General features: G+C 33.8%; 1 protein-coding gene across 1 annotated transcript in view; it reads right to left on the bottom strand.

The window, feature by feature from the left end:
* SLCO6A1 (solute carrier organic anion transporter family member 6A1) overlaps positions 1 to 24,566 on the bottom strand; it is a 78,514-nt gene that overhangs the window by 14,864 nt on the left and 39,084 nt on the right. The window contains exons 8-9 of the mRNA XM_029941377.1: positions 18,318 to 18,513; positions 5,758 to 5,911 (exon numbers count right to left, since the gene is read on the bottom strand). Coding sequence (XP_029797237.1) covers positions 5,758 to 5,911; positions 18,318 to 18,513 — 350 coding nt within the window. The remainder of the gene's footprint in view (positions 1 to 5,757; positions 5,912 to 18,317; positions 18,514 to 24,566) is intronic.

Consider the following 24,566-nt stretch of genomic DNA (forward strand, 5'->3'; position numbering starts at 1 on the left):
GTAAATAACTGCAAGAACACTTAAAGAACTTTGGTTTTTATTCTTAGTAATGTAAAAATATTGGAGGGATATATGTATAAGTGATATATTTTAAAAGATCACTCTGATAACCATATTAGACTATGATGGAAAAGATGAAAGCAGAGAAAACAGTTAAAAATCTATTGAAATGAGATGCAAGACAATGGTGATGGGGGCCGTGGTGGTATCAGAGAAAATGATGAAGCAAGTCAGATCCAGTATTTATTTTGAAAGTAGATTTGAAGGGATTTGTTTAAGGGTCTTGGGGAAAGAATGGTGACTAGAAGGAGAGAGTCATAGAGATTGGGAAGAGAGAAATTAAGACCTACAGTCAAGGGATGCAGTCAGTCCATGGCTCGGAAAGGGAGCCAAGAAAGTAAACACAGTGACTGCACTCTTTTCTCCCATTTTTCTGATTTTGTACTTAAAGTTTTTATTATCTTAATCCAGTCAGAAGCCAAGGAAGCTCTCATACTATAGCTTAGTCTTCTTGAACAATGAGGAAAGTAGAAAACAATAAAAAGTGGACTTGGAGGTCAGACAAAAGATGTCCAGCACCTCATTCAGATGAAGACAGAGCTAGGCTGACCAAGGGAAAACTAAAAACATGAAGAAGGTTAAGTGAGCAAATGATAGAATCACAAGATATTAGGCCCCGGAAGGGTTGAAGGACTGTTGAGTTATATTCAAAGTAATAAAACAAAAATGCCAAAAGTTATATTAAAATGAAATAGTAAAATATATTAAATTCAAATATAAAAAAGAAGGTAGATTTAAATCCACTATCTCAATAATTATAACAGATTTCAGCAGTCTAAAACCTCCAATTTTAAGAGATTTGCAGAAATGAAGACAAAGCAATACCATATTATATGCTGGCTAATAGGAGGTGCTTTAAATGTAGACACCAATAGTTGGAACATAAAATGACAGAAACAAGGTACACATGGAAACAGTCAGAAAGAGAAAGCTAACGTGACTATTTAATATATAAAATAGATGTTTGCAAGACAAAGAGTATTAGCAGAAATGGAAAAAGATACTTTATAAAGGTAAAAGAAACAACTCAGCAAGAAGCTGTGACAATTATCCATGTATATGCACAGAGAAATAGGCAATTGATAAATTTTACTAGGAGATATAATAACTAGTTTATGATTAAGAGAATAACAAATATAAGAGTTGTAGATGATCTATATAATGTACCTAGCAGCAAGAACTTTAAAAGAGCCATGATTAATAATTTACAGGAAATAGAGGGGGAAATGGATGAAATATTTTAAATGATGGGCATTTTACCAGAGATTTGTACCCTAAAAAAACATAAATGTTAGAACTGAAAAATCATGGCACTTGTGGGGAGAAGCACTGGGTGTTATATGGAAACCAATTTGACAAGAAACTATTATAAATTTAAAAAAAAAGAAATAAACAACAACAACAACAAAAAAAAAGGAACTGAAAAACACATTGAGTAAGCGCTGTGGAAAGACCTATTTGTAGTCGGTGTTAGGCAGAATTCTAAGAAGGCACCTAAGATTCTCACCCCCTTTTGCATAAGCCTGTATGATTCTCCCCTTACTAAGTTATGTTATATGGCATAGATGACTTAAAGAGAGAGAGGTTAAATCTTGCCCAATTACGTGAGCCTTAAGAAGTACTGGGATTTTTCAGAAATTAGAGATCCAAAGCATGTGATACAAGACTGTTTATCTGTTGCCAGCTTTGCAGACGGAGTCACACAGTAAAGAATGGCCATAGCCTCTGAGAGTTAAAACTGGTCCTCAGTTGTCAGCTAACAAGGAAACAAAGACCTCATTTTTCATAGCTGAAAGCAACTGAATGGCCAATAACCTGGATGAGCTTAGAAGCAGATACTTCCCCAGAGCCTCCAGAAAGGAACACAGGTCAGCCAATACCCTGATGTTAGCCTGTGACACTCAACAGAGGACCCCGTTGTGGCATCTGGACTTACAACCTTAGAACTGTGAGTTTAATAGAAGTATTTAAAGACACTAAAGCCTGTGGTAATTTGTTATGAAGCAAGACTAAATTAATACATGGTCCCCCCTTCAAAAAAAAAGGGGGGGAGCAAAAGGAAGAAATAACAACTGAGAATTTTCAAACAGACATAAATCCACAGACTGTGAAAGTAAAAACCAAGCAAAATAAATTTAATGAAAATATAACCTAAGTCCATCAAAGTAAAACTGTTGAAAACCAAAAACAAAGAGAAAATCTTAATAGCCACCAAGCAGTCAGAAATGTGGCAATTAAATGGTACCTTTTAAATACCAGGGTGGCAGAGTAGAGACGAGCAAATCCTGCCAACATAGAATTCCAGACCCTGTAAAAGTTTTGGTTTCTTTTTTTCAAAAATGAAGGTAAAATATGATTCTTCAGGAAGAAAGTAAATAATCGCATATGAAAACATGGCAATGCATGAAAATGGGTACATGTAAGTGCTTACTGACTTTACAAAACAACAATAATAGCATATGTCACTTAAAATACACAAAGAAATACAATATATAATAAAAATAACACAAAGGTGGGAGAGGAGCAAAGGAAGTTAACATATCTAAGGATGTGTCAATAGAAAGCGAGCTTGAAGCTGACTTCTTGTAATCCTTAATGTTTGGGAGAGACTGACACTGCCCTCCACAGATAATTAGAACAAGGAACTGCTGTTATACAGCAGCCTCTGGAAAAAGCACTATGATCCTGGTGTTTATTTTTTTAGTTTTTTAACATTTTATTTTATTTTTTGAGAGTAGAGAAAAGCAGAATGTGAGCAGGGAAGATGCAGAGATAGAGAGAGACACAGAATGCAAAGCAGGCTCCAGGCTGTGAGCTGTCAGCACAGAGCTCAACGCTGGGCTCGAACCTATGAACACAAGATCATGACCTGAGCCAAAGCGGAATGTTCAACCGACTAAGCCACCCAGGAGCCCCAATCCTGTTATTTTATTCTGAAAGCCAAATTAGCTGAAAAAGAACTATTTTCAATGACAAGATCATGAAGAAAAGCCCAAAATTTCTTTAATATCTATATTAAGGAAATTTGAAGATTTTTGGTAGGTCAGCTAAGGAAAAAATGCATGTGGGTCTCAATGAGACAAAATTACCCAGCAATTATCAATATGAAGAACAGGTAGCTATTTTCAGTTATAGTAAAGCTCTAATTTTTTATGGAAATTTGGAAATCTTCAGAGAAATAATACTTTCAACCACTCAAACTTTTACACAAGTGTAACTGAATAGCATCTAATTCTAATTCACTTTGACTGATGCTTTGAATATAAACATTTAATCAGATTGAGTTCAAAGTTGAAATATTTTCATCAAAAGAATATTTTCAATGGAGAGAATTCCATAAAAATTATTTAGATACATAATTGCATTTTATATATGTTTATTTAATTATCATTTAGCAAAATTATTTATATTGGTACTAATTCTTTCCCATTTGAAATTAATGCATATTTTATCTATTAATCAGTCCCACCTATATCAAATTGTATTAATCATAACTTCTGCAATTGTTCATTTTCTTTCAAAGCCATTATTTCTATCAAGTTAATTTTCCTGGGTAATTCTAATGGGTCTAATATTTGTCAAAAATATTTTATTGTTTCAGTTTTATAATTCAGTATCAAATGTTACCACACAGTTTACGTGACTATTTTGTGGATTATTTCTATCATTGTTACTCATTATGAGTTAATTATTCCTTAGAGAAATGCAAGAATATTATACACACTTTCACAAAATAGGGGAAAAAATCTCTGAAATAGGAAAGAACGGTTGGGGCTTTACAGTGGATGACTGCTTTAGTTCTTGAATATCCTATGGGAACAAAACACCATGGTCAAGCAAGTATGCTTTACACTGTGGTGAAAACATGAGCATTAAAAAATCATTTATTTATTTCAATCTAAAATGGAAGAGAGGAAGTTAGTAGGAGTATAAAGTAAGATTTTCCATAAGTTAATAAGTTGTTGAAGCTGGGTACTGGGCATATATATATGGGTTCATTATGCTTTTCTATTTTCTATTGCATTTAAAGCTTTCCAAAGTAATATATTTTAAAGACTTTAAATGTCATTTAAAATGTATAATGTAATATTTAAGAAGAAATATTTTTAAAGGGTATGCAATGTTTTTATATTAATATTCAATAAAAACTGAAGATATATTATTAAATCATACCCTAGTGGAAACCTGACTATGAAAAACTGAAGTTGGTGAGGTATGCTAGTATCTTATGATGAAGTAATCTGTGTGTAACAGGAAAAGCCATATTATTATGTAAGTGCATAAGGACCTCGCTGCCGCTAAGGGAGGTGGTATAATGCCCATGGGTCAGGATATATATACCTCTCTGTTGCCCTCTCCCCATTGGAAATACCAGCCAAAAACATGAGAGAAAAACAGTTGTTAAAGCCCACATCCCTCCTCTGATGCCACTTAAAAGGGAGAAACTGAAGTTACTGTGCATTACTTAGCTAAAAGCAGATTTATGCAACTTTGGACAAAAGAAAATTAACCTGGACTCAAACAAGTAAAAGAGTAGCCAACAGCTCTGCATGACAAAATAAGAAAATTTGTCTGGTTGGTAGAAGGCCTAGAGAAATAAGGAATTCTGATGGTTATGGACAAAATAATGAGCAAATAGGGAAATTTTAAAATGAGTCCTGATACATGTCAGCAGCAAAAGACAAACAGGAATAACATATATTCAGTTCTAAGTCATCTGTATTGCTGCCATAGAAGTCTTCTCTTTTACCTTTCTGGAAAGTATGACATGCTTATTAAGGTCTTGTATGTATGCTAATCACTGATTAAAGGGACTGATTTTCACATCGGAGGCAATGTGGAACAGATACAGAAACAGCAAGAAGGTGTAGTGTAGATATTTTTAATTCCTCAGAAGAAAAAACTAAGTGAAAGGTGGCCAGAAAGATAGTATTGGTCAATTCAGTGCTGTAAGAAAGAGACGGTGGTTCAGGATTTTGGCATGAATGGGTACTGCTGCTAGGTAGGATGGAACTGAACTAAAACAATGCAAGTAGAAGATAAAATATTCTCTTAAACCATTGCTTCCAACTTTGCTACTGCAAGAGGCAGATGACAGTCACCTACTGCTTTAAAACTATAAAATTGGGATGATGTAATACATGGAAGAATTTTTTTCCCAGATCTATTCTAGGTTTTTGATTCATGTTTACCATTAGGTTCATACATAAAATCTTAGGCATATGGCCGTCACTATTAAGTTGATAGTTGTTTAAGTTTGCACCCATTCTAAAAGCACTAAATTTCTTCTCTGTCCATGTTTTATATATAATAGCATATTTTACATCCTTTTATTTTGTGAATTCTTTGACTGATTTTTATAGATAAAACTGATTTTACTGCTTTTGTGCTTTATCTCAATCCTAGTTTTATAACTGATTAATCTACTACGTTTATTCTTTGTATTTACCTGTGATTTTTTTTCTTTTCATAATTTTCTTACTTATTGAGGCATGTTTTAATGTAGAACTATATTTTCCATAGCCAATTCCCATAAGTCCTTTGTATTATGGTCACATAAAGCAAGTATTATTTTCCTGGGTTTTTTTAATATTTATAGGGAAAAAACTCTTTATAGAGAGCTAGGAGTAAAATGTAAACATCATGTATAAGTTGAACATCTTATTGCGAGGAAGAAGCATAATAAAAAATACTTACCTTGTGACCTGTTATTGTTTTAGACTGTGTACAGCCTGCAAAGCAAGGAGAAAAATATCCAATATGATCTCTTCCACATATCACAGAATATAATGAAGATGAGCATCTACAACGAGAATTGCAAGGAGCTGACAGGTTTCCCAACTGTCCTGTTCTGTAAAAAAAAGAGATTGAAGCATTATATTTATTAATGTGTATATCAGGATATGAGATCCATAAAAATATTATTATTGAAATAAATTATTTTTAACAGGTTTACTGAAGTATAACTCAATATGTAAAATGAACTATACATAAAGTGTACAATTTGAAGTTTTTAGATATATGTGTATACTTGTGAAATCATCACTACCATCACTATAATCGTATTAACAAACATAATCATCATCCCCAAAATTTCACTGTGTCCCTCTGTCCCCTGGCATCTGTGGATCTATTTTCTGTCATTTTCATTAACTTAAATTTCATGAAATTAAATAATATAATATATACACTTTCTTTATTTGGGTTCTTTCATAGAGTTGTTCTTAATCTGGTCTTTGTATGGTGACATGTCTCCATATCTCTTGGGTAAATACTAAAGGGTAGGATGTTTGGATCATATGGTAGGTGCTCATGTAATTTTTTGAGAAACTGTCACTTTTCCAGTTTGGTTGTGCTATTTTGTATTCCCACCAGCAGTGTATAAGAGTTTCAGTTGTTTTCTACATCCCTCACCAACACTTGGTATAATCAGTCTTTTTAATTTTAGACATTCTAACAAGAATATAGTAGTTTCATATTGTGGTTTTTAATATTCCCTTCCCTAATGGCTAATGATGTAAGCCCTCCTTCCATGTGCTTATTTCCCATCTGTATATATTTAATTAAATGTCTGTTCAAATCTTTTGCCCATTTTTATTATTTTCTTATTGAGAATTAAAATTTCTTTATATATGCTGGAAATAAGTTCTATGTCAAAATATATGATTTTCAAATATCTTCTCACAGTCTATGGCTTGTCCTTTTATTCCTTTAATAGATCTTTCAAAGGGAAGAAATATTTTATTTTGACATAGACCAATTTATCAACATATTTCCATATGGGTTATGTCTTTAGTGTAATATCTAAAAGAACCTTTGCTGAACCCAAGTTTACAGAAACTTTTTTTATATTCTTGGAATTCTTTATCTTGTATTCACACCTACAATCCATTTTAACTATTTTATGTGGTACAAGATATGGATCAAAGTTCATTTGTATACATACATATATCATTTGTTAAAATGATTATACGTCCTTGTAAATTGCATATACATCTTATCAAAATTCAATTATCCATTTATATGTGGGCTTATTTCTGAACTCTCTATCACATCTGTCATCTATGTTAATGCCAATACTATTTATTACATTAGCTAATAACTCTTGAAATCAAATAGTATTGGTCCTCTACTTTTACTCTTCATCAGAATTGCTTTTAATTTTTCTAGGTCCTGTGTATATCAGATGAATTTAAGTTGTTTGTAGAAGATCTAAAAAAGAAGGCCTATTGGGATTTTGGTTGTGATTACATTGAAAATTTGGAAAGGATTAACTTAATATATTGAGTCTTCCAACCCATGAACACGCGGTATCTATTTAAAAATTTAGACCTTTAATTTAGCTCAGGAATATTTTGTAATAATTATTAATAGGGCATTCACATCTTCTATTTATCCTTAAGTATTTCTACTTCTTATACTATTGCTAATAGCATATTTGTGTAATATCAATTTTCAGTTGTTCGTAGGTAGTATATAAAAACACCATAGATTCTTGTATGATGATATTTTCTTCTACAACATTTTTTTTCTTAATACTACTGTTAAGTGTTATTTTTGACGTTAATTTCTGCTTATCTGTAGGTGGTATGTAGAAATACTGTAATTTCTGACATTTTGATATTGTATCCTACAAACTTGCTAAACTCATTTTTTAGTTATAGCTTAGTTATCATTGTTAAAAGTTTTATAGTTTTTTGGATATAGTTTTTAGTTATATTGTTTCTATATAGACAATTGTGTCATCTTCAAATAAACACAATTTTATTTCTACTTTTCTTATCAGGATGCCTTTTCTTTTCTTACAGTATTATCATAGCTAGAACATCCATTAAATTTAATGTAGAAGTACTGAAAGTAGATATCCTTGTTACGCTCCTGGTCATTCAATGTTTCATTGTCATTTATGTTTTCATCATTGTATAGCAGCTCAGGCTGCTATAGCAAAATATCATAGACTGGGTGGCTTAAACAACAAACATTTATTTCTCACAGTTCTGGTAGCTAAGTCCAAGACCAAGATGCAGGTAGCTTTGGTATTTGGTGTGAGCTTCTTCCCAGATTGTAGACCATTACATACTCAGTGGATCCTCACATGGCAAACTGAGGAAAGACTTTGGTCTATTCCCCTTCTTAAAAGGACACTAATCCCATCATGGTGGCTGGGGCTCCTAGCCTCCTGACCTCATCTAAATCTAATTATTTCCTTAAGGCTCCACCTCCTAACACTATCACATTGGCTTCAACATATGAATTTAGTGGGAAGGGGAAACACACCTATTCCATAATAATTACTAAGTACAATGTTAGTTGTATGTTTTCATAGTTACCTTCAATTTCTAGTTTTCTAGTTTATTAGGAATAGATGTTGCACTTTATCATGGACTTTTTTGGCATCTATTGTGATTATGTTTTTCTCCATTTTATTCATATGGTGGATTATATCAATAGATTTTCAAATATAAAAGCAACCTTACATTCCTTTGAAAAATCTTACTTGAACATAATTTATTTTCCTTTTAATATGCTCTTGAGTTCAATTTGTCAGAATTTTGTTAAAAGATATTGCATCTGTGTTCATGACAGAAAAGGTCTATATAGTTTTCTTTTCTTACAAGTTTTAGTCTAGTTTTGATATAAAGATAATGCAAGTGTCATAAAGATAATGCAAGTTGGGGAGTATACATAACTCCTTTTCAATTGTCTGGAAGAATTTGTGCAAAGTCAGATACTGTTTAAATGTTTGGTTTAATTCTCCAATAAAACCATTTAAGCCTGGAATTCTCCTTATCAAAAGGTGTTTGAGTACAAATTAGATATATTTACTAGATACATACATTTATTTTTCTTAAATAAATTTGTGTCTTTTGAAGGATTTACCCATTTCATGGAAGTTGTCAGATTTATGGGCATGAAGTTGTTTATAACAGAGAGAGACAGTGTGAGCAGGGGAGGGTCAGAGAGAGAGGGAGATACAAAATCTGAAACAGGCTCCAGGCTCTGAGCTAGCTGTCAGCACAGAGCCCAATGCAGGGCTCGAACCCACAAACTGTGAGATCATGCCCTGAGCCGAAGTCAGACGCTCAACCGACTGAGCCACCCAGGCACCCCAAGTTTCTGTTTTTTTAAGGTAGAAACAAATGTCATTGGTTTGACTTCTTTTCTTTTCTAATATCGGCTACACATTTTTCTGTAAGTTCTGTTTTAGTGGCAGTTTATAAGTTTTATAAGTTTTGTTAAGTTTCATTAACATCAAAATATAATTTCCTTTCTGAAGAAACTATTTGAACCAAGTTATTAGAACTTTGTTATTCAGTCCCAAATATTTTGGGCTTTTCCAAAAAATTTTTTTATTAATTTATTTCTAATTTAATTTCATCATGGTCAGAAATTTTAATTTCATTATATGATTTAATCTTTTAAATTTACTGAGACTTGCTTTATAGCAATGTCAATCAGGTCAAGTTGTTCGTTAGTGTTGTTCAAATCATTTCTGTTATCACTGAATAATATTCCATGATGGATGTTACATAGTTGGTTTATTTGCCTATAAAAGGTATACTGATTGTATCCAATTTTAGTAATTATGAATGAAGGTGCTATCAACATTAACTGGCACATTTTTGTGCGAACATAACTTTTCAGTTCATTTGGGTAGATACCTAAATGTACAATTGTTGAATTGTAGGGCAAGACTTTATTTAGCTACACAAAATACTGCCAAACTGCCAAAGGGACTTATCATTTTATATTACCAATAGAAGCAAATATGAGTCTTTGTTACTCTATATCCTCGCTGGCATTTAGTTTTGTGAGTTTTCAGGATTTTAACTGATGTGTTGTGGTGTCTCATTGTTGTTTTAATCTGTAACTCCCTGATGGCATATAATGCTGAACATATTTTCATAATCTTATCAGCATCTGTATATCTGCCTTAGTGAAGTGTCTTTCAGATCTTTTAGCCATTTTTAATTGGATTCTCTGTAAACTGATGAAATTTAAAAGTTTAAAAAATATTTTGGATATGTCCTATGTCAATATGTACTTTTCTTCCAGTTTGTGCATTGTCTTTTAATCCTATTAAGTGCTTTTCACAGAGAAAGGTTTTAATTTTAATGATGTTTAGCATATCATTTTTCCTTTCATGCTCTTTTTTTTTGATGCTGTATCTGAAATGCCATCACAAAACCAGAGGTTACCTAGATTTTATACTATGTTGTCTTCCAGAAGCTTTATAATTTTGTGTTTTATATTTAGGTTTAGAGTCCATTTTCAGTTAATTTTGGTTTAATTTTTTTGAAGAGTATAATTTCTGTCTCTAGATTTTTTCTTGCTTTTTTTTCCTGCATGTACATTTTAAGTTTGTCTAACACCATTTATTTAAAAGGCTACCTTGGTTGCAATCCAAGGTGGTGACATAGGAGCCTCTAGAACTCATCTCCTCTTGAGGACAAACCAAATCTATAGTTAAACAGAGAAATTCCCTCGGAAAGAAGTCCAAAGACTAGCTGAGTAACTCCTACACATTAGGAAAATGAGAAAATACCATCACCCACAGTGAAACAGGTAGGAAAACCTCAGAAATACTTTCACCATAAACCCCACCTCTGGCACAATGCCTGATAATCAGCAAGGACCTCCCGACTAGCAACTTCTCCCTAAAGAGTGAAGAATATGAACCCCATATCTACTGTGCCAACTTTTAAAACTCACACCTTAGTCACAGTTCCAAAATCCATTAGGGCTTGCATCCCCAGATCCACAAGATTTTAAGAATCAAAGAAACATTTCTCAATGGGCTCTGCAGACTCACCATGGCTATCCCGGGGGATCAGCAAAGAAAGAGAGAGCAAAAACTGCCCAACTCTGTCTTTGCCTGAAAGATGCCTATATGCATACTTTAAAACCTGCTACCAGAGGATTAGGCTTCCAATTTAATATCTATCCAGGGGCTCACCACAATCCCCCCAAGGAAAGAGACCCTTGATGGCTGGACTCGGATAACCAAGAGGGCTTGCAGAGTTTCCACAGGACTGCAGCAAACAGTACTTAACCAGCTCTCCCTACAGGGCTCAGTGCAGAGGGGACAGACAAAAAATACCCATCTTGTAGATTTTTCCTGAAAAAGCCTATTTGAATACTTTACAAGCAGCTGCCTAGAGATCAGACTTCTAATTTAGAAGGCATGTAGGGTGACTGCAACCCTCCCCAGAGATGAGAGAAGCCATCAGACATCACCTTTGCCTTCTCGTGTCAGCTCACTACAAATTGCCAACGTCTCCCTAGAAGTAGCTTATACATATGCTGATTGCCATACAAGGAATGGGTTTCTGGATTGTCTGGCTCTCACAGCCAAAAGGGCTTGCACTGATGACCACAGGACTATAGTAGACAAAGACAAAGCAGCAGTTACTGATGTGCAGAGGGGTATCCCCTGCTGCTATACACTCAAGCCCAATAAAGACAGAGCAGGCAAAATAGCACCACTCCAATTTCACCCTGGAAGGGTTCAAACTGTATTTTATGTACTGCCTGAGGTCCATATTTAGGTACAATAAGCCTAAATCTAGGTTTTGACTGTGATCCTCCCCTTTGGGACACTGGCAGGTCTAGGCACATCCTGAACTAATGGACACATTAAGAACAAAGAAGGTAGTTTGAATAATCACAAAAGTTTGAGAGACCAGCAAGAGTTCATGCTCAGCTAAATGATAAATATCATCTATTTATAATTATAGGTAAAGATATAGTTGTAGATAAGGTTTACCTGGTTAATATAGTTATTAAAATAATTATAACTACAAGAATTTGTTAATGGAGAGACAAGATATAAAAACATAAATTGTGACATCAAAAACATATAGGATATAGAGTGAGTGCAAAAATGCAGAGCTTTAGTATGTGTTCAAGGTTGTTATCAACTTAAAACTGATGATTAAAAATATATTTTATGTAAGCCTCATGCTAACCAGAAAGCAAAAGCCTAGAGTAGACACATAAAAGATAAAGACAAAAAAAAAAAAAAAAAAAAAAAAAAAAAAAAAAAAAAAAAAAAGATAAAGACAAAGTAATCTGAGCGTACCACTACAGAAAACAATCAAACCACAAGAAGGAAAGCAAGACAAAAGGAAATAGGATTAAATGACAGCCAGAGATAATTAACAAAATGGCAATAAATACATACATATCAATAATTACTTTGAATGTAGTGGACTAAATTCTCTAATCGAAAGACATAGAATGATCGAATGGATTAAAAAAAAAAGAACTATCTATATGCTGCCTACAAGAGACTCACATCAGATGTATGGACACACAAAGACTAAAAGTAAGAGATGAAAAAAGATATTCCACGCAAATGAAGCCAAAAGAAAGCTGTGGTAGTTATATTTATACGAGACAGAGTAGTCCAACTGATATGAGACAAATATCAGTTTATAATGAAAATGAATCAATCCAATAATAATTTAGTTGCAAATATTTATTAATCCAACAGAGGAACATCTAAATATATTAAATAAATTTTAGCAGACCTAAAGGAAAAAAAGACAGAAACATAATAATAATAGGGAACTTCAGCACCCTACTTTCCACAATGGAAAATCATCCAGAGAGAAAATCAGTAAGGCAACATTGGCTTTAAACTACACATTGGATCAGTTGGACCAACAGACATTTACAGGACAATCCATCCATAGCAGGAGAATATGTATTCTTCTCAATGCACATGGAACATTCTCCAAAACAGATCATATAGTAGGCTGTAAAAAATTTATTAAATTTAAGAAGAGTAAAATAGTATGAAACTAGAATCAATTTGAAGAAGAAAACTGGAAAAAAATCACAACTATGTGGAGATATAAACACATACTACTGAACAGCCAATGGACCAAAAAAAGAAATTAAAAGAGAAATTGAAAAAAAAATACCTTGAGATAAAAAAAAATGGAAATGACTATGGGGGGCAGGAAAAGGAATTCTGAGAGAAGTTCACAGTGATAAATGCCTACATTAAGAAAAAAGAAAGATCTCAAATCTAATTTTACACCTCAAGGAACTAGAAAAACAACAAACTAAGCCCAAAGTTAGTAGAAGAAAGGAAATAACAAAGATCAGAACAGAAATAAATGAAATAAAGACTAATAACACAATAGAAAAGGTCTATGGAACTAAAAGCTGGTTTTTTGAAAAGAAAAATGAAAGAGACAAACCTTCGGTTAGACTTGCCAAGAAAAAAAAAAAGAGGACGCAAACAAATGGAATTATGAGCGAAAGAGGAGACATCACAAATGAGACAACACAAACACACAAGAGTGTGAGAGGGCTGTGAACAACCACATGCCAAACAATGGTTCTTTCCTTTTTTTTTTTTTTTGCCTCCCTCTGGTTTTGAATATTTTATGAGATCCTATTTTCTCTCATCTGTTAGCATAGCAACTATACTTTTAAAAATGTTTTAGTGATTTCCCTAGAGTTTCCAGAATATAAGCAAGTTAAGTGGCTTTCAAGTAACACTAACTCAACTCCTCCCTCCTTTTATAAGATTTCTGCCATCTATTTCACTATCCATAAACTATAAACACATAACCTCTTGTCACCATTATTTTGAACATGTTATTATTACACCAACTAAAGCTTTTTTTTTTCCTGTTTATTTATTTATTTATTTATTTTTGAGAGACAGAGACAGCATGAGCAGGGGAGGGTCAGAGAGAGAGGGAGTCACAGAATCTGAAACAGACGCCAGGCTCTGAGTTAGCTGTCAGCACAGAGCCTGATGTAGGGCTCAAACCCACGAACTGTGAGATCATGATCTGAGCTGAAGCCGGACGCTTAACCGACTGAACCACCCAGGTGCCCCCAATTAAAACTTTAAAAATTAATTATTATACCTTCATTTATTCGTTCTCTAATGTTCTTAGTTTCTTTATAGAAACTCAGATTTCTGACTCATATCATTTTTTTGGTGAAGAACTTTCTTAAACATTTCTTGTTGCGGTTCCTGGGTGGCTCAGTCAGTTAAGCATCTGACTCTTGGTTTTGGCTCAGGTCATGACCTCATGGCTTCTTGGGTTTGAGCCCCATGTGTGGCTCTTCCCTGGCAGCACAAAGCCTGCTGGGGATTCTCTTTCTCTCCCTCCTCTCTGCCCCTCCCCTCCTGGCACTGTCTCTGTCTCTCTCAAAATAAACTTTAAAAAAAACCACATTTCTTGTGAAGCACGTTTACTTGCAAAGCATGTTTCTTTGTTTCTGTAGGTGAACTCAAATTTCTAATTCATATCATTTTTCTTTTTTCTGAAGAACTTCTTTAACTGTTTCTTGCAAAGCAGGTTTACAATTCCACTATATTTTAAAATCTGAGAATATCTTTATTTCTACTTTTTTTTGAGAGAGAGCGAGAAAGAGAGGGAGCACACCCAAGCATGGAAGCTTCTAGCACACAAGCACACAGCATTCTAGGTTAATGATTTTTTTCAAACCTTTACATACTTCATTCCTTTCTCTTCTTGCTTATATGTTTCTAAATAAATTTGTAATAAAATAATCTTCAATCATATATCAGTGAACTTTGTTTGTTCTGGCTTTCAGGATTCTGCCATTGTTTTCTCAATCTGCAGTTTGAATATGATATGCCTAGGTATAAATTTTTTTGGAATTTACCCTTCTTGGAGTTCTCTGAGCTTCCCAGATCTGTAGTTTGGTGTTGGTTGTTAATTATAAAAAATTCTCAGCCATTATTGTCCACCTCTTCTGTCCCTCTCCCCTTCTTCTGATGTTTGCATTATCATCTGTTATACCTTTGTAATTATTGCACAGTTTTTGGATATTTTGTTCCAGTTTGGTTTTTTTTTTACATCTTCTTTCTCTTTATTTTTTGGTTTGAGTAGTTTCTATTGACACATCTTCAGTCATGGATTCTCTCCTCAGTCCTCCCCAGTCTACTGATGGGCCTATGAAGGGGATTCTTCATTTCTCTTATAGTATTTTTGCTTTCGGGTATTTGCCTTTGATGTTTTTCTTAGAACTTCTATGTTTCTACTTACATTACCTATTTTTCCTTTCATATTGCCCACTAATATGCATTAGAACCCTTAGCATACTAATCATAGCTATTTTATGTTCCCACCCTGGTCATTTTCAAATGTGCACCATATCTGAGTCTGGTTCTGATGCTTACTGTGTTTTTCAGTCTGTGTATTTTCTTGCCTTTTAGAATGCCTTATAATGTATGTGTTTAAAGTCAGATATTATGCATTAGGTTAACAAGAACAGAGGTAAACAGGCCTTTTAAGGTGAGGTTTTTATGTTTATCTGTGTAGAAATTAGGCTGTGTTTAAAGTTTGTTGTAGCTACAGGTGCTAAAGGCCTCAGTTTTTGCATCCTCCGTCTGTCTTCCAGGTTGTCTTTGGGTTTCCCTAGAATCTTTTTATTAAGCAGCTCGCTCAGAATTCTCTGTTATTACTAGATGTCTGTTGGGGTGGTGGTAAGATATTGTTGAGAAAAAGCACTCTATAATCTAATGATTAAATCTTAGATTTTATGTCTCTCCCTGCCCAGTGGCCTGAGTCTGGGGCAGTGACCTTCAGAAGCTTTTCTTAGCCTGTTTTCTCCCTTTCTTTGTGTAAGATAGGAAAGTTATAAAATGGTTGACAAGTCTAATTGTCCTCCTTTTTAAAGTCTGGCAAGGGGAACCCTGGTAAAGCAGTTTCCTTACAGGGTAGGCTCCTGTTACAAACAGCAGACTTCTTGTGGGCATATTTTAAATGGTTATTTTCCCTCTCTTCTTGTCCAAAACACAAGAGGGTTTTTCTCCCAGTTAGCACTGTTAGAACCTGGTGAAGCACATAGATGTTAAGAGTCATGAAACTCTTTGGGGTCCTCCTATGACTGAGTCTTTAATTCTCAAATTATCCCATGTTCCACCTCCAGCAATTAGTCAAGTACTGCCTAATATTCAGGTCCAGTGGCTTCTGCTCCCATGTATAGTACAGTATACTATAATTCTCTCTACTTGCCTATCTCTCCAGTTTAGGGGATAACACTTTTCCCAGTTTGCCGCCTGTTGTTGATTTTTTTATTTGTTCAAATTTTTCCTAATTATGAGGATGGGAGTGATGACTTACAAGCTTTTTACATATTGGAATAAAAACTGTAAGTCCTATTGTTCTTTATTATTTTTCACTACACTCACTAATACAAAAACAATCTTAGTGTGCAGACCATACAAAGACAGAAAATATAGATATATGCCTGAGCTACATAGATATCTAAAATATATATATATATATACATATATACACACACTTACTTTTCTACTTCAAGTTGATATTTTAACACTCTATTTTAAATATATAAGTCTCATAACCACAGATGTCCATTTCTTCTGTCCCTTAGGTTACAGTTGTCACATGTATTACACCTGCAACCTTTGACAATCTATTCCAGACAATGTTATACTTTTTTTTCAATAGTTATATATAATTTAAACCTAAGATAAAAAAAATTAGTCTATTTATTAGTATACTTATCACTTCTCTTACTCTTCCTTTCTCCTTCAAGTTTCAAGTTTTCCTCTACAATTATTTTGCTCTAAACTGAAAAAAAATACTTAATAATTTCTTTTAGAGCTAATAACTAATTTTATTAGTTATCCTTCACCTGAGAATATCTTTACTTGATTTTAATTTTTGAAGGATATTATCTTTGGATACTGATTAAAGAGTTGACAGGTTTTTTTTTTTTCTTTCAGGATTCTGAGATATTGTTTTACTCTCTTCTGAACCCATGGTTTCTGAAGAGAAATTTAGTCATTTGTACTACTGTTCATATCAATATTATTTTAACATTATTATTTGATAATGATGACAACTAGATCCCCTGTGAGTCTGTTCTATTGTCTTTTCTGTCTCATAACTTTTGGTCACATCCTTGATCTGCTTGGTTATTTGTTTGTTTGTTTGTTTTTAATGCAAGACCTTTTTTCCTAAGATACTTTATAACTAGCTGTGTTTGATGTTATCTTTATTTTTTTTTCTTTTTTAGAGTGTTGGATCTTTCTGCCACTGGTTAGAGTGCTGGCTAGACAAATCAATCCAATCAGAGACCAAATTAACTCCTGGCTAAGCTACAGTACTTCAGGAAGGCCCTCACTTTAGGTCTAAGGCTTCGAGAGGTATCAACTGAGAACATGCAGTATTCTTTCACCACAGTTCCTCCCCATTCCACCCCTACAATATTCCAAACTCAGTCTAATCTACAGAGTATCACAATATTGCTAGAATTTTCCTCTGCTTTCTACAAGAGTTCAGCTTCTTATCTTCAGAATTCAACGTATGTCTTGAGTGAAAACCAACAGAATGTTGTCTTATTTGTTTACCTCCCTTCTCTCTCTGATATCCTACCCAGCCGTATTTTTGTCTCTTTAGGTTGATACATGTCAAAAATGTATCTGATTTCTTATTTAACTAGATGCTTTTTTACCAGAACTTTGCCCAAATTATCAGCTTCCTGCCAACATAAAAAATTAGAAAAAATCTCTAGAAGTATCCAACTCCAGAAAATTGCTTCTTTTCTTAAGGGTCTGCCTTATTCTAGAAGTTTGGCCTTTAAGTTCCTATTTGCCTAAACAATCCTCTGATGCCTTTAAACAAACCTTTTAAACTCTATTCAGTTTTTTGGGTTGTTCTCAGTGGGAGCACTGGTTGGCCACAAGCTACTCCAAAGTGAAAGTCTTATTTCTTTACTTATTTTACTTGCTCAGTCCTTAGGTTTTCTATTTGAATTCTGTTCCCCTGTTTTTAATATCAATCTCTGCCAAGTTCTTTGAGTTTCTGCAACTTCAGCTTAAAGAACACATTACTTATATGTACTTTCAGATGTACTTCAATTCCATTCTTTGATGTCTATAAAAAGGGAGACATATCAATTCAGGAACACAAGATAAGGCTTTCTATAGATAGTATTATCTCCAAGTTCTTAGTCACTTTAGTATAGAATATTACTTCTAGATTCTGAATCATGTCAATATTTTTTCTTTATTATTTTAGAAATGCATACATAAGTAGTCATGTCACAAACTATCATCATGATATTTCTGCCCTTAATATGAAAGGTGAAACTACGCTTTGTATTTCTTTTACATGTTGAATAATTCCAATAATGGTATAAATATACAGGGTTACTAGGTAAATAATTATTAACTGAAAAATACATTGTGGATTCAAATATAAAATTCTAACATATAATATAATATTTACCCGTCATAATCTTCATTGATCCCAGCAAATGGTATTGTCTCACAGTGTATAAAAATTACAAACCCAAAGAATACAAGTGATATAACAGATGTAACGACTATAAATCTCATGAGGGCTTTACAAGACATGTGTAACTTGGAAACAATGATACCTCCCAGAAGCTGGCCAAGTGCACCTCCTGGAAGTAAAACAAATCCTAAAAGAAAGGACGTGGGGGAGAAGAACACAGTTAAAAAATAATAATCTAAAGATAATACAGAAAATTGATACATTGATGTAATCCCCCTGCTCTAAACATATAGCAAACATGGATTTAAATAAAAAGACAACAAAAACTTAAAGGTGTGATAAACATCTTGACAAATCTGAACTTTAAGAGAGGTACAAATTTGGGAGTAGGGCTGAAGCTTATAATAGGCATAATGGAATGATGGAGAAGTTTTGTTCCTGTGTAGTAATGCCATCTAAGATAAACTCAGAACCTAATCCATGCAAACAGAAGAGGAAAATTGTCTTATATAGAGCTATTATTGGATTGCTGCCTGCATTTATAGTTGATAGCAAGAGGCATGCTCATAACGACATAAGGTCAGAATCTGAGATTTGCTACCAGGAATTAGACTAAGCCATCTGCTGGTTCTGAGGATGGATGGACAATATTAACAATCTCACAACAAAGTAGGATTTCAGAGTAGCCCTCATGAAAAATGTTTTCTTTTCAATCAAGTTTAAAGGATTAGATAGAGGTAAGTATGAGGAGGAAAAGGAAGATGAGGAAGAAGAAGAAATATAGTTAGATAATAATATGAAGATAGCACAGTAAATGCTTACATTGATGTAATCTTACTGCTCCAAACATAAAGTGATAGATTTAAATAAGGATATAGCAAGAGAAATATAAAGCAAAAAACAAGTCCAATTAACATCAGATTAAATTTATATCATTGAAGGGTCTGTGAGAGACTTGGAAATAAGTAATTTTAGAATGTTCAAAAAGATAAATGACAGTGTAACTTCCATAAAAATGAAGAAGAAATAAAAGAAGGAATGAAATAAGACCTGGAGGGAGTCATGCTAAGTGAAAAAAGTCAGGCAGAGAAGGACAGATACCATATGTTGTCACTCATAGGTCTAACAGGAGAAAGCTAACAGGGACCATGGGAAGGGGAAAGGCGGAGGAAAGAGTTGGGGAGAGGGAGGGAGGCAAATCATGGGAGACTTTTGAATGCTGAGAACAAACTGAGGGCTGAGGAGGGAGGGGGGAGAGGGAAGGGGGCGATGGTCATGGAGGGGGGCACTTGCAGGGAAGAGCACTGGGTGTTATATGGAAACCAACTTGGTAATAAACTATTTTAATTAAAAAGAAAAGAGTAGATGAATACAAAAATAAGAAACCTGGACATGCAAAAATATAATTGTTAAAATAAAAACTCAAATCCCAGACCAGAGATATTTGATAAGTGAATAAATTAGAAGAGAACGCTGTGTTATTCATCTACCATATAATAATAAAAAAAAAAGAGTAAAAGTAGAATACCCAAGATAACTAATTAAAAAGCAATGAGTACAATGGAGAAATATGATTAACTATGATTACCCAGTTGAACAAGGTCAAATTCAAAAATAGCAAGCTATATTGATAGTATAGCAACCTTGATATGATTTGATGAATATGGCACTTTACTTCTGGGATCGTCCTTATAAAGCCCCATAACCCCTGTCTAATCACCAGGAAACAAATTGGACAATTCCCAATTAAGGAATATTCTAAAAAATACCTGACCATCACTCCTCAAAACTGTCAAGGTCATTAAAAAAACAATGGAAGACTGAGAAGATGTCAAACTCAATAGAAGCCTAAGGAAACACATGACAACTAAATATCATGTGTCCTGAATGAGATCCTGAAATAGAAAAAAAAAACTTTATGTAAAACCTAATGAAATCCGAATAAAATACTGACCTTAATTAGTATTGATATTGGTTCATTAATTATAACAAATCTACCATACTAATGTAAGATGTTAATAAAATGGGGAAACAGATGTGCAATGTAGGGAAGGGAGCTCTTTGTATTATTTCCAATTATTTTGTAAATTTAAAACTCATCAGAAAGCAACTTTCTGGGAACAGAAATAAGTGGGAACAGAATAAGAGACTCTACAAAATGTTTTATGGCAGTTGTGAGAAATATAATGGAATATAATGGAATGACAGAGAAATAATACATAAAAAACTGAAACTAAGAACGAGAAATTTCCATCATTAAAAAAATTATTCCTAGGAATAAAAGAACACTCTACTGAAAAGGATTAAAAAATATTTAAATCTATCCTTACACATATAGAAGGTAAGGAAAATCCATAACATTAAGAATAAAGCAAAACTTATTAAAGCTGCCACAAAGCATCTTACTTGCAAAAGAATGATAATTATTGCTAATTTATAAAATGATAAAATTAATAATCTAGACTGGACATGTACACACACACTCACTACTGATAACTGAGGCAGTGAACTGTCAGTAGTTAGTTAAAATCTCCTAAAGAAACCAAAGGGGAATAAAATAAAATATTAAAAAATGAGTCCATTGAGAGAGGATAGGATAGTAGGGGGGAAAGAAGCAAAACAGAAGAGTAATAAGCCAAAAAATATAAGTAAAAGTTACCCGAAATATCAGAATTCATGATAATGGTAAATGGATAAAACTTAACTAGTAAAAAAGACAAGATTCGAAACCTTTTAAAGAAAAGTCTAAAAATAATGTAGTAAAAAAGATGTACCATGAAATGTAGCTCCTAAACCTCATAACATCATATAAAATAAATTGTTAAAATTGCCCAGATTTTAAGAAAATTAGAAATCTATAAACAAAGTATTTTGATTCAGCTTTCTCATAAAGACATAGCTTATAATAATACTATTAAAGATATGGAAAGTATTAATCTACATGAAGAGTTATTTAAAGAGAAACAAATGATATTATTTGAAACTAAAAATCTTTTCTCATTAAGATATGGCCTAGGTAAAAATGTGAGAATCATTGTTTATAAATACAGAACAGAAAAATAACAAAAGTTATACCTAAATGCATGAGATGCTACTAATGAAAATATTTAAATATACTACCATGTTAAGGTTGCTAGGAGAACTAAATAAGCCAATTATTAATTAGAACAAACATATGAGTTTTTGATAAAAGGTAGACATTTACAAACAAATTCATTTATTAGAAAGCAAAAAAGTGCAAATAGAGTGGGGCCAATATTTATCAAGAAAAGTGTGGGAATTGGAACTGAGTCAGGAAATTTCAGAGGGTGAGAAGTATTCTTGCGGGAAAGGAAGTCAGTAAGAAGTAAGCCATATTTTACCTCAGAATCTCAGAAATTAAGGGCAATCGGTACACTAAAAGCAGGAGTGAGATAAAGGTAAAAAAAACAAACAAACAAACAAAAAAAAAGGGGAATGGATGGCAGTCAATACAATATAAAATGTTTGCTTGGGAAGCATGACATCCCCATGACATATAACTGACCGAGCGAAAGACTCTTGGTTTATTCAGCTTGAACCCAACAACTGTACATTTGAGAAAACCAGGCATATTTGTAAGCAGAAAACTGAGACCTTAACTCAGGAAAATACTGGCTGTCAGGCTTACTGCCCTAGATGATTAGAAAATCCTGGGCCTAGGGAGTTCAACAATTAAAGGGCTAAGTCTTTGAAGGTAACCCCAAGAGGAAACAAAACAGTTGAAAAATCAACCAACCAATGCACAGGAACTTCCAATCACCTTTTTATGTATGTATTGCATTGGTGTACAAAAAAGTATACAAATCACAATACATACTGATGACTTTTCAAAGTGAAAGGTCCTATGAAACTACCACCCAGATCAAAAATCGAACACTGCCAGAAGACTTCCATGTACTTCCAGGATTTTCTAAAGTATGGATCATAAAGTATGTATACATTGAGGCTTCTTTCAGTTTTTTTGGCATGATGCTTGAAAATTTTTCAATGGTTTTATATATGGTAATAGATGATACCTTCTCAGTGCTGAAGAGCATTACAGATACACATACACCACAACTTGTTCACAGTGATATTGTCAGTTGCAATGTACTTTAGAAATTCATGTACATGTCCTTTTGTAAACATTTGCATTTCTTCTAGAATACCTAAAAATTTCCATAAATAGTAAGGCAGGTAATCCAATAAAAATGGACAAAAGACCTGAGAAGGTGTTCTATAGAAGATGATATTCTAAGACAGGAATTCTATATTCTTAAGACAGGAATGTATATTTGGTATATAACTAGGAGTGGAATTCCTGAATGAGGGAATATATGTATATGTCAGATTTTCATGATGATGCCAAATAGTTTATAAAGTGCTTAAGCCAATTTATACTTTCACCAGTGGTGGATGAAATGCCAACCGCTGTATGTCCACGCCAACATGTATTTCCATTTTTCATTTTAGCCATTCTGGTGAATGAGTAATAGTATTGCATTGTGGTTCTAACATGCATGGCCCCAAAAACTAATGAAGGTGAACCCACTTTCAAGTGAATATGGGTCAACAGATATCATCTTCTATAGAACACCTTCTCAAGTCTTTTGTCCATTTTTATTGGATTACCTGCCTTACTATTTATGGAAATTTTTAGGTATTCTAGACATAAAATCTTTATAGAGTATTTCTAATGAAAAGATTGTCTGCTTTCATTTTTACTCTTTATGCTGACATTTGATGAACAGAAGTTCTTAATTTTAATGTAATACCACTTATTTTTTTTCTTTACAGTTATGTGACTTCTATCCGATATAAAAGAAATCTTTGTTTTCTCTCAGGCCATGAGATATTTTTCCTATGTTTTATCCTAAAAAGCTTTATTGTCTTACTTTTCACACTTAGATCTAAAATACATCTAGAATTGGTAGTTGTGTATATAGTGATGTAGATGTCAAGGTTTACCTTTTTTCATAAGGATATCTAATTGACCCATTATCACCAATATCTAACCCAACTATCTGTTTTATTTATTATAAAGCTACATTGTTGAGGGTATACCCATGTATAATTGTTTTGTCTACCTCGCTGGTTGACCTTCCTATTGTTATAAATAATCTCTCTATAACAAGTAATACCTCTTGCTTTGAAGAATACTATACATGAAATCAGTATAGTTACACCACCTTTTTTCCACACAGTACTTCTTCTATCCTCTAACTTTCAACCTTTTAATGTCCTCATACTTAAGGAGTATCTCTTCTAAGTAACATACTGGATTGTCCTTCCAATCTGAATATCTTTATTTATGTGAAATGTAATCACTACCAAATTTATTGAAAAGCAATTCTCCATGTATCTTGTTTCTGTATATCCACAAGTAGAACCACTGGCTGAACATTTTTTCTATCTTTTCAAGGATGTTTGTATACTGAACAAACAGCCTTGGAAAACAGAGATAGTGTCCCTCTGGGAATTAAGAGTAAACACATTTATTGTCAAGTATAATAAAGATAATGACTCCTTCTGGATTAAAAGGTAAGCACAGCTACTGTCTACTCTAAGATTTATGTTCTCCTAGAGTGATGCCCACAGTCACTACCAAATTAGCTTACACTGTGCCCTGGCCACACAGACTTTGATGGGTCTGCCATTCCCAGTCACAGGTGCCTCAGTCTCAGTCCTGAAGTTCCTCCCCTAGAAGACGGATGCAAACCTTGTCAACACCAGGTATTCTGACTTGTATGTTTTAAGGACTTCAGTCCTGGTGGTGGCAGTGGGCCCTGTAGAAGCCTGAGATGCACCGGGTTAAAACCGTATGCCCCACCCCAGCTGGGGACTGAGCGCTCCCCACAAGAGGTAGAAAGAGTCTCTGCAGATGACTACAATGAAGGAAAAAGCAGCCAGGACACAACCACTGGGCACATGCAACACACATAAGAGACACGCTGAAGTGCCAGGTTCGGGTGAACAGAGAGTGTTACACTGCAGGGCACTACAGGACCATTCTTCATGAGGCCACTGCTCTCAGGAGCAGGAGAGATAGCTGATCTCTCTCCCTGTCACACAGAAACAGACAGAGTTAGACAAAATGAGGAGACAGAGTAATATGTCCCAAATGAAGGAACAGGACAAAACAAAACCATAGCAAGAGTGAAACAAATATAAGTAATATGCCTGATAGAGAATTTAAAGTAATAATCACAAAGATACTCAGTGAACTTGAGAAAAGAGTGG

Source organism: Suricata suricatta, chromosome 6, assembly GCF_006229205.1.
Source record: "Suricata suricatta isolate VVHF042 chromosome 6, meerkat_22Aug2017_6uvM2_HiC, whole genome shotgun sequence".
NCBI lineage: Eukaryota > Metazoa > Chordata > Mammalia > Carnivora > Herpestidae > Suricata > Suricata suricatta.